Source organism: Mytilus galloprovincialis, chromosome 2 (assembly GCF_965363235.1).
Source record: "Mytilus galloprovincialis chromosome 2, xbMytGall1.hap1.1, whole genome shotgun sequence".
NCBI classification, from domain to species: Eukaryota; Metazoa; Mollusca; class Bivalvia; order Mytilida; family Mytilidae; genus Mytilus; species Mytilus galloprovincialis.
The window spans coordinates 13,874,907-13,887,391 of record NC_134839.1 but is presented as its reverse complement, the minus strand read 5'-3'; the positions used below and the strand labels follow the sequence as shown (position 1 = coordinate 13,887,391).

General features: G+C 33.0%; 1 protein-coding gene across 1 annotated transcript in view; it reads right to left on the bottom strand.

The window, feature by feature from the left end:
• The window catches only part of LOC143062956 (contactin-like), a 73,936-nt gene that overhangs the window by 20,100 nt on the left and 41,351 nt on the right, over positions 1–12,485 (bottom strand). Inside the window, exons 10-13 of the mRNA XM_076234814.1 lie at positions 9,751–9,996; positions 8,359–8,467; positions 4,653–4,846; positions 2,283–2,555 (exon numbers count right to left, since the gene is read on the bottom strand). Of these exons, the coding sequence (XP_076090929.1) occupies positions 2,283–2,555; positions 4,653–4,846; positions 8,359–8,467; positions 9,751–9,996 (822 nt within the window). The remainder of the gene's footprint in view (positions 1–2,282; positions 2,556–4,652; positions 4,847–8,358; positions 8,468–9,750; positions 9,997–12,485) is intronic.

Here is a 12,485-nt window from a genome sequence, read left to right as displayed (position 1 = left end):
AGAACAAATACATTGAATCTGAATTTTAAAAAGAAAGTCTTTCCTCAGATATACAAATATATGAGGGTTTGGATGGATGGGGTCCTTCATTTCTGTATTCTTAAATTTTTAGGTCTCTTTTCTGTATATTTTTTTGCCAACTACTGTAAATTTAGAAATTATACATGTATTTATAATGGCTATTTTGTTATTACATGTGTATAGACTAAAATGCGATTTTAATTTTTTTGTGATATTAAGAAAAATCTGGTTTAATTCAAATAACAAATTTCAAAATGGAAGTTTAAATTATTGCGTTTATAACCATGTTGCAATTTTCGCAATAATAACTAGAGGCTCTAAAGAGCCTGTGTCGCTCACCTTCGTCTATGTGCATATTAAACAAAGGACACAAATGGATTCATGACAAAATTGTATTTTGGTGATGGTGATGTGTTTGAAGTTCTTACTTTACTGAACATTCTTGCTTCTAACAATTATATCTGTAATGAACTTTGCCCATTAGGAACAGAGAAAAATATTTGGTAAAAATTTACATAAATTTACCAAATTAATGAAAATTGTTAAAAATTGACTATAAAGGGCAATAACTCCTTAAGGGGTCAATTGACCATTTAGGTCATATGGACTTATTTGTAGATCTTACTTTGATGAACATTATCGCTGTTTACAGTTTATAGCTATCTATAATAGTATTCAAGATAATAACCAAAAACAGCAAAATTTCTTTAAAAATTACCAATTGGAGGGCAGCAACCCAACAACCGGTCGTCCAATTCATTTGAATATTTCAGGGCAGATATATATTGACTTGATTAACAATTTAACTCCTTGTCAGATTTCCTCTAAATGATTTGGGTTTCAGAGTTAAAAGCAAAAAACTACATTTTACCCCTGTTCTATTTTTAGCCGTGGTGGCCATCTTGGTTGGATGGCCAGGTCATCGGACACATTTTTCAAACAAGGTACCTCAAAGATGATTGTGGCCAAGTTTGAATTAATTTGGCCCAGTAGTTTCAGAAGAGAAGATTTTTGTAAAAGATAACTAAGATTTACGAAAAATGATTAAAAATTGACTATAAAGGGCAATAACTCCTTAAGGGGTCAACTGACCATTTCGGTCATGTTGACTTATTTGTAAATCTAACTTTGCTGAACATTATTCCTGTTTACAGTTTATCTCTATCTATAATAATATTCAAGATAATAACCAAAAACGGCAAAAATTTCATCAAAATTACCAATTCAGGGGCAGCAACCCAACAACAGGTTGACCGATTCATCTGAAAATTTCAGGGCAGATAGATCTTGACCTGATAAACATTTTTACCCCCACATCAGATTTCCTCTAAATGCTTTGGTTTTTGAGTTATAAGCCAAAAACTGCATTTTACCCCTATGTTCTATTTTTAGCAGTGGCGGCCATCTTGGTTGGTTGACCGGGTCACGCCACACATTTTTTAAACTAGATACCCCAAAGATGATTGTGGCCAAGTTTGGATTAATTTGGCCCAGTAGTTTCAGAAGAGAAGATTTTTGTAAAAGATTACTTATATTTATGAAAAATGGTTAAAAATTGACTATAAAGGGCAATAACTCCTAAAGGGGTCAACTGACCATTTCGGTCATGTTGACTTATTTGTAAATCTAACTTTGCCGAACATTATTGCTGTTTACAGTTTATCTCTATCTATAATAATATTCAAGATAATAACCAAAAACAGCAAAATTTCCTCAAAATGACCAATTCAGGAGCAGCAACCCAACAACGGGTTGACCGATTCATCTGAAAATTTCAGGGCAGATAGATCTTGACCTGATCAACATATTTACCCCACATCAGATTTCCTCTAAATGCTTTGGTTTTTGAGTTATAAGCCAAAAACTGCATTTTACCCCTATGTTCTATTTTTAGCCATGGCGGCCATCTTGGTTGGTTGGCCGGGTCACCGGACACATTTTTTAAACTAGATACCCCAATGATGATTGTGGCCAAGTTTGGTTTAATTTGGCCCAGTAGTTTCAGAGGAAAAGATTTTTGTAAAAGTTAACGACGACGGACGACGACGGACGCAGGACAACGACGGACGCCGGACGCAAAGTGATGGGAAAAGCTCACTTGGCCCTTCGGGCCAGGTGAGCTAAAAACACTGCAGTAATTTCTGAATTTACAGTATTCTCTATTCTTTATATTTTAGGTCCATTTTTCTGTAGATTCGGCACATTATTCTCTATTCTATAACCCTACACAAACCCTCATATATATTATTTCAGCAACTTACCTAAAACTCTTAACTGAGCAGAACTTAAGACTTGACCTAAGACATTAGTAGCTCCACATTGATACATTCCACTATGTTTCTTAGGGTCAGCAGTACTTATAGTTAGTACATTCCTTTTAATAGTTACATCCGGGTCGTTAGGTAGGATCATTGTACCATTACGATACCAGCTGTATTCGGGGGGTGGATTGCCGTCAGCTAGACATTGCCAGCTGATATGACTGCCGATGTCTACATGTTGGTGCTTCAGAGGATTTAAAAAATACGGCTTTGCTGCAAAAAAAGTATATTGTATTTAAACATCACTTAAAGATCACTTATCTATCTATCTGTAGGACTAGACTACTTTGAAATGAGGGTAACCTTACCTAATAATGACTCCATGGTTCAGCTAGCAAGCAAGATAACCGAAGATATTACATTTACCAGGTCGAGAACTTTAGATTTCTTTACGTCAGAATATATTTGCATAGTAATTTCCCAAACACAAGGCCTCTACGGCCTTGAAAAACTGACCAATCGACTCAATGAGCTACAATGCATTGTGGGCTACTACGAGTTTACTACAACCGAAAAACACGTGGAATTAGTGGAAGAACTGTCAACTAATATAGTGTCTGGGATTCTCAAAATGTATGTTTTTGTTCTGCGAATGTGATTATTGTAAAACATATAACATATTCTTTAATTTGCATGCTCAGAATAAAAAAGTATTGTTTACGGGCTTCACTATTCGACTTTCTTTTTCGCCTTGTTAAAGTTGTTGAACAGGTTTTGTCCATTAATATTCACAGGTACAATAATTTTACGACCTGAAACAGTGAAATTTCAGATGAAATGAACACTGTCCACTATGAAACTTTTTGAGCTCTTTTAAACCTGTATAATGTCATTCCAAAATCATTTCTGCCTAGAAAAACACGAAAACTGGCTTTGCTTATTGTTGAAGGCCGTACAGTGAACTATAAATGTTAATTTCTGTGTCATTTTGGTCTCTTGTGGACAGTTGTCCCATTGGCAATCATATCACATCTTCTTTTTTATATTATATCCAACGCTGCAATTTTCACAAAACATATCAAATTTTCCACCTCGTCGCACATACATATAAGGATAACATCATTACAGCTTATTTCCTAATGCATGTAGAGCAAAACTTTGATTAGCTTGCTTGCTTTGTTTGTATATTGTACAATCATATTAGGATAACAATAAATTAAATTCAAATATAAAATATACAAGTTAAACTATGCCTATATATATTGTTTAAACAACTATACACACAAAGCAAGCAAGCCAACCAAAGTTTTACTTTGCAAGCATTAGGAAATCAGCTGTAATGATTTTATTCAATTTGGCGAATGTTCGAGCCCGTTAAAAAACGAAAACAAAATGAAACTACAGTTGCTGACTTCACTACCTTCAAAACAAAGGGAACAGTTTGGAAATCTCTTCGCCTTTTTCATGAACACAAAATTCAAGGATCACACATTTGCCTTTAATCATACGGAAATTGCTGTACTCGTGAATATTAGCACCAGCTGTTATCGACGGCTTACTTTACACTAGTAAATTTGTCTCATGGGTAATTGTGTTTTTCGCTGTTGTTTCGTTGCTGTCTGGTGGACGAATACATAAAATCTCCGTGCCATCATCAAACATATTAATGGCTATATATCGGGTAGTTCAAACCCTTTTTTCTTCGCATAGAAACAACTCTTCGTTAATCTGAGCATGGAAGGATTACTTTGTACCACAAACTATAAATGAGGATACACAAAATGAAAAACTAAGCCAAATTGTGAATCCCGCATTGCACGAAAAAATGTGGTGTATTTCAATAAATAACATGTGTTCTTGGTTGATTGTAAACACGTAGTACTCCATCACGCATTGTTACTCATTTAGTGGATTGGTCAAAACCCTAGGTAAAAATAAATTGCGTCACATGTAAATAAACAATTACATGTGCGAGAACATAAGTATGCTAATTTATGCATTTCCATATAAGGTAGTGGTCCCGACCTGTTTACCTACACACTCAATGCAATCGGCTGTAAAAAATCTGCAATTATGAGGACTGCCAAATCAGAGTACTGTGTCTTGAGTACACAAATCCAATAAAAATAAAAATAAAATAAAAATATAACAAGGTAAAGTGCACATTTTCTATAGCTTTGTAAGTTGACTTTTGCAAAACCATAAAAGAAAAAATAAATACAATTTTTTCATAACCTAAGAAAATAATTACACAGAAATTAAAACTAAATCAACAGTATATAACTACAGTAGAAAGACTTGTGTGTACAATACTTCATTTCTTGCTACTATTGCAGGGTTGTTTAATGACCTTGTCTTGTAATTACTTACTGTTTAACATAAGTTGAAAGTCTTTGCTCTGTGAACCGGATCCTCTTGTTACCAGACATGTGTATAATCCTTCATCCTCTGCCTGTGCATTCTCCAAAATGAGTACTCGGTTGAAGTCACCAAATTTAACCTTAGAAGGGAGACCACCCCGTCGCGACCAAATAAAATTCCAATTGACTTTGTAATTGACGGCTCTGAAATGTATAAGCTAATTCTAGATACATCTAGTTATTAACAAATAACAGGGATTATTGTATGAATGATTCTCCATTACAATCTCCTATATATCATTACTTTTATCATAAAAAAAATTAGCCCCTCCTTAAAAAAAGTAATATTTACACAGATTTGTCTTGCCTTTTTCAGTCAATTGGTAAGCAGTAATTTTCTGTACAGAACTCAAAAGAAAAACTAAATGTACTCTAGCCAATGAAGCATTAAATATAGGATATACAATACCCTACACCTTAAAGACCAAACAGCCTATTGTTTATGCGCATCAACTAACGCATGACATTGTTTCTAGCAATGAAAAAACGTTAAATTATAACGTCCTATTTCGCTTTTTTAACGGATTCCAACATGGTGTACCCTTAAAAATACGTCTCCCAAGTAAAGAGGAATTAAGCGTCGAGCTGATATCTTGTGGAAATTTAACACAAATGGACACAAAAGATGCTACACTATATTTAACCTTCGTTCTAATAAAAAACATAAAATATAACTTTTGATCACTACTTTTTTGCGCCGATCTGCATTTCATTTTTTTTTATTCTTTCACATGCGTAGATTTTGTCTTGTATTTCCACCAATATGCATTTCATTTTTTTTTATTTTCATTTTGTCTTTCATTTGCGCCGATTGTGTACAGGTTACCGGGGTTATTAGATAGGTGAAAGTTATTTTTATGTCCAATTTATGTTTTCTGGTCTGTGCGGCCGTTCGTTCGTTCATCCGTCTGTCCTTGTTCAGGTTAAAGTTTTTGGTCAAGGTAGTTTTTGATGAAGTTGAAGTCCTATCAACTTAAAACTTAATACACATGTTTCCTATGATTTGATCCTTCGAATTTTAATGTCAATTTTTCAAAATTTAAAAAAATTGAGTATTCAGAAGGTCAGGCCGATAAAAAAAATATTCCTAGAAGTTTTGACATACTGGAAACATATGCATGTAACTAATGTCTGGATGATTCTCATAAAATAATGTCCGATCTTGCAATGAAGTTAAAATTTATTTATACTGCTTATTTGACAAAATCTTATAACTATGACAAAGGGTCATTGTCGTTTGTCATTTGTTTCATTTCAATTTGTCTTAAGAAGAAATGATAAACATTTCACCTGATCTCACTGAAGCTTACAGCTAATTTCCTACTGTATGTAGATCATCACTTTAGTTAGTTGCTTGTTTTGTTGGTATATTTTGTTAATGTCCAATTGAATTATCATATATACAGGTTTACATACCTATATATGAAGATGTCAATCTTAATTACAAAGCTTGAATAAACATTTATACAAACAAAGCAAGGAAGCTAACCAAAGTTTTACCCTACATGCATTAGGAAATTAGCTGTAAGGCAAAACATATAAAATAGTTGTAAATTTAAGTTATGACAAAAACAATTGCTCCAAGAATAATATCCAACATAAAATCTTTCCCTTTCATTTAGCTAAAACTATGACTGGAAAGATTGAAAACAGATTTCGATTTTCAATTCCGGCAACAACCTTGTCTTTTTTTTTAATTTACAAAATTAGCAATTTAGATTTATAATATTTTATCCTGTTGGAGAAATCTAACTTTGTAGTTTTCAACTGAAAATGATTTCTAAATTAATTTTTGAATTAAAAACTTTTTGTATTTTATATTTACTGTCTCGTTTATTCAAAACATCGTCATGTGAGGTAGTAATAATAGGGATTGTATTTCATGATAGACGTATAACGTTTTAGAATCAAAATCTTTAATTCATATATTAAACCTATAATTTTAATTTCCCTATATCTTAAATATTCAGAAATAATGACTTCACAAACTAGATGGAATAATTTCTATACGTTCGTCTTAGTCGGGAAATATAATGGTATAAAGAAGTCCGTCCATGCTTTTGTGTGTCCGTCTGCCAACAGTAGCAAATGAGTTTGTTACGGCAAACTTCTGAAATTGACGCGAAAAAAACACACACATATAGTCTGATATAGTCAAATACTCTGTAGTTAGCCAGTGCCATCTTTCATTTATTTTCAATAATCTTGCTAATGAGGGACAGAGGACAAAAACAGACTTTCCTAACAAAAGCGGCGAGAAAGGTTATTTCAAACAATTTTCCATTCCGACGGATGGGGTTTCTGAAGGTTAATATTGTGCGGCAACAACATCATAAGATTTAATACTGACACATGCATTTAATCTCTTGTATTACCGGATAATAAAGTAGGTGAATATAGTTGTTATTCTTGGAAATTTAAATGTGGGTTTCAAACGTCCAATTTGCGATTTTTTTTTCAAATAGTGCGCCAGCAAGGGAAGTTTGTACTATGACGTCAGATGCGATGTCCTGAAGAAAGACAACTCTTTTCTTCAAAACAAACAAGAAAAAAACATGAAAATTGCTCATAACTTTTTTGAAAGGTCGGTGACATACACTTTTTTTGGCTTTATTTTGAAGAGTACACGTGGCACTTTCCTTCTTGAAATTATTATAAAGAAATCACTGGTAGATACTTTTTGATACTGGAAACGTTTTTCATTTTTACGTTTTATTTTGGCAAGAATGAAATAAATCATATTTTTAGAGATCAAAACAATATGAGGCTTAAACTCTTGAACATGTATTTGATAGATACAAATCTACTGTTTAATGTGAAACAAGAATTATGCTTGTAGGTTTGATATAAAGGATTTTTTGGAGAGTTTATATAACAAGCAAATATTATGTCAATATTCGGGAAAACACGAAACTGAGGTTGCTATATCGACAAAACTAAGTCGGTGACCCCCAATTTTTTTCATCATTTTTTGTTCTTCAAATCATGAAATACCTTCACACAAAATTTTAAGGAAAAATCACTGGTAGAAATAAATAGGCTGTTTGGTCTTTAAGGGAAATAGCGAAGCTACCTTTGGTTCAGATTCATTATTTAACCAAATTATTAAATCTATGTGAAAGGAAATGTTTATAAATAATAATGACAAAACTGACGAAAACAATGTAGAATAAAATACTGTAAACTTACTATATTTCTGGAGAGGACAATTTTTGCGACTTTCGCGAGTAAGAAAATAATGTGAATATAAATCTTTGAAATTATGTTTAACTTGGATCTTCCCTCATTTCAATACATCATTTAAAATCGTTAAAAATAGCGGCAAAATAATGTATCAATAAGAATAAGTTTGTGTACAGAATGGGTAATGAATGTTGTGAGTGTAAACATTTCTTAAGCTAATCATTGTTTATAGATTTATAACTTTAATTTCTATGGCAAAAATCTATAGAAATTCAATATAAACATTTTAACTGTATATGTATGTGAATTTGCTGCACTGTGAAAATTTGAAAAAAATAGATATTCCACTAGATACACGATCTACCAATGCTGCTCTAAGCTGACAACTCCAAGCAATGCAAGATAAAAATCAAGTGAAATTTTGTTGCAAGCGCTTTGAAAATACAACTGTAGAAAATGTCAGGGATACTTACGATCCATAGGCAAAACATTCCAATCTTACACCTTGTCCTCGGACTGGTGGATTTGGGAAGACATTTATGAAATCATCCTGGATAAGCGGACCCCAGTCATTTTTAGAAGCTGTAAAATAAAGGATGTTCTATTCATAGTAATAATTGATGAAAATAAATAACAATGTTTCGCTTAGCACAGCCTGATACAAACACAGAGGTTGAACCCCCGTTGAACCCTGAACAGTTGGGGCAAATTTGAACACAATATTCAAGCTTGATACTGTCTAAATTTGGATTGTGATAACAATTTTGACATAATATAGGTTTCTGACACAAAATAAATGTGGTCAAAGATATAACAAATCTATTGTGCAATACTGTGCAATTGAAGATTTCTTCTTGAATTTTTTCAAAAATTCAAAAAATTGAAAACCATCCCCCCAATTTTTTAAACCTCCTTGGAGCAAGAGCCCATAACTCAAACCCAGCTTTTCCTTTGTAGCATGGAACCTTGTAGTACGATTTCAGAGAGATATATATACTTAAACACAAGTTATTGTCTGGAAACTAGAAAAATGCCTGTTTTTTGCCCTTTTTGGCCCCTAACTCCTACATATTTTGGACAATTAACCCCAAACTTAATCCCAAACTTCCCTTTATGATATGGAACCTTGTGGTACAATGTCAGAGAGATCCAAACTTGCACACAAGTTACTGTCTGGAAACAAGAAAATGCTTGTTTGTTGCCCTTAATTCCTAAAATGTAGGCCCCATAGCTACTAAAATGAATCCCAACCTACTACTTGTGGTATTAAACATTGTGGAACAATTTCAGAGCAATCGAAATACAATATACACAAGTTATCCTGAAACTAGAAATATGCTTGTTTTGGGTCCCTTTTGGTCCCCTTATTTCTAAACCGTTAGTACCACCAATCCCAACCTTCCTTTTGTGGTATTGAACCTTCTTAAAAAAAATTATAGAGATCAATTTCTTAAACTAAAGTTATTATCCAGAAACCAAATGCATCTCAGGATGAAGACGATGACATCATAGCATTATATGAACCCCATAAAAACAATAAGACAACCTGTTGTCAAATTAAAACAAAACAAGAATGTGTCCCAAGTACAATGATGCCCAATCAGCACTATTATTTTCTGTGTTCAGTGGACCGTGAAAAGGGGATAAAATCTCTAATTTGGCATTAAAATTAGAAAGATCATATCATAGGGAACATGTTTACTAAGTTTCAAGTTAATTGGACTTTAACGTCATCAAAAACTACCTTGACCAAAAACTTTATCCTGAAGCGGGATGGACAAGCGAATGGATGAACGAACGAACAGACACACAGACCAGAAAACATAATGCCCATAAATGGGGCTAATAACTTAAAAGTGTATTACCTTGAGTTACAACGTTCAACTTGATTGGTCGGCTGACAGCACTAGGCGCCTGTGCGGTTCCTACAACTGAGTCCGATATTCCTGATAAGGATACACGACAATAATAGTCTCCATGATCCTCTTTTGATATCTCAGAGAAATACAATCTCCCATTAGCTGATATGAAGAGGTGTGGTGTGGTTGTTACAAATATATCTTTTGGCACTCCTCCTGATCCAACGTATCGCTCCCAATTATATACAACAGCTGAAATATATGAATTCTATCAGTGTATCATCGTATATTTGTCCTACCTGAGTTCCCATGGAAACTTTACAATGCCATAAAATCTGTTCCTGTTGGAACCAAAATCTATACTTTATATTCTGTAAAGATTCAATACTACAGTGGAAACATTATTACAGATTACATTAATTTTTCATGTGTATTTTCCATATTCCTCATGTTGATTTGGAGCAACTAAGTTCAACAACAGTTTTTGGAAAAAAGGAATATATTGTTCATTTATCAGTTTTCTATGGAATGTTTTATGACCTGTTGACTTTATGTCTTTTTTTAGAATGGTGATTTTTCTCATGTTGATTCAATGTTACCAATCCACAAGCTTCATCTTTTGACTCCACCCCCATGGCAATTACTTGAACTACATATGCTGATAATGTGGATTCATTATTATTAGTTGGATACCAATTTTCAAATTGGTTTTCCTTGTTACAGGTGAACCATGAAGTCAAAGTTTCAACAAATATCATATTTAGGTCTTTCAACCTTTCAGGTGAAAGACCTATAGGGTTTGTTCTGATTATTATTATTATTATTATTATTATTATTAGGTCTTTCAACCTTTCAGGTGAAAGACCTATAGGGTTTGTTCTGATTATTATTATTATTAGGTCTTTCAACCTTTCAGGTGAAAGACCTATTGTATTCGTTCTGATTATTATTATTATTATTATTATTATTATTAGGTCTTTCAACCTTTCAGGTGAAAGACCTATAGGGTTTGTTCTGATTATTATTATTATTAGGTCTTTCCACTTTTCCGTGGAAAGACCTATTGGATTTCTTCTGATTATTATTATTTTTTTTTTTTTTTTTCTTCCGCCTAATTTTTTTCCTTCGCTGTTTTTTTGTTTCGCAAGATGTCGCTTAGATTTTTGGAATATGATATCGAACAGTTTATACGCTTTTGAAACCAACTCTGCTTAACGGAATTCTTTCCCAAATAAGAGTTATCTCCCCAAACACTGTTTTCCTTGTTATCTCTAAGGCTTCGCAACCGTATAAGAAACCGACAAATTTATTTTTCCAAATTGCTCGTTATATCCTCAGGATGTTCTGTTTTATTTTGACCGAAGCCGTATATAGATTCCATATGAGAGTTATCCCCCCTTTTATGTTTGATATAAGAATATGCATTTCTAACTGGTAAACCATAAGTGATAGAGACCTAGGGTCTTTTGATTTGAGATCCTTGGTCCAAAAAAATGAAAATAAGGTCAAGGTCAAAGGTCAAGGTCATATTATAAATTTTGATTTTGGCTTATTTTCACTTATTTTCAAAAGCCGTATAACTTATCGACAAATTATTTTTACTAAATTGTTAGTTGCGACATGTCGTAACTTATAAATTTTGGTTGAAAGGGTGCGTAGACAATAAATGGGAGTTTTCGCCCCTCTTATGTTTAGAATTATGCGTAAAGTGATATTACTCATGAACCATACATATTAAGGAACTAGTGTCTTTAGGTTTGAGATCCTTAGTCTATGACCTTGAAATTGAGGTCAAGGTCATAGGTTAATTGGACGTTCTAGATTTTGACCTTTGCTCCAATTTCATATTTAGACATCATAAAGTCATAGGAACTGACATATCAACTGAATTTTTAATATTTTCACATCAAAATATGTTGTTAGTGGAAAGACCATCAATGGTTCTCTGAACAATTGGTTTTTAATTATTATTATTATTATTATTATTAGGTCTTTCAACTTTTCAGGTGAAAGACCTATAGGGTTTGTTCTGATTATTATTATTATTATTATTTTTTTTTTTTTTCTTCCGCCAACTTTTTTTTCCTTCGCTGTTTTTTTGTTTCACAAGATATCGCTTAGATATAAGGTAAATGATATCGAACAGTTAATACGCTTCTGAAACTGACACCGCGTAACAAAAAACTTGACCTTGTAAGAGTTATCTCCCCGAACACTGTTTTACTTGTGGCCACTACTCCTTCACAACCGTATAAGAAACCGACAAATTTTTTTTTCCAAATTACTCGTTATATCCTTAGGATGTTCTGTTTCATTTCATCCGAAGCTATCCGGAGACTCCATATGAAAGTTATCCCCCCTTTTATATATGATATCAGTGATATGCATTTCTAACTGGTAAATTATAAGTGATAGAGACCTAGGGTCTTTTGATTTAAGATCCTTGGTCCAAAAAAATGAAAATTAGGTCAAGGTCAAAGGTCAAGGTCAAATTCTAAATTTTGATTTTGGCATATTTTCACTTATTCTCATTAACTTTATAAGATTTCGACAAATTCTTTTTACTAAATTGTTAGTTGCGACATGTCGTAACTTAAAATTTTTGATTGGAAGGATGCGTAGACAATAAACGGGAGTTTTAGCCCCTCTTATATTTAGAATTATGCGTAAAGTGATATTACTCATGAACCATACATACTACTGACCTAGGGTCTTTTGATTTGGGATCCTTGGTTTATGAC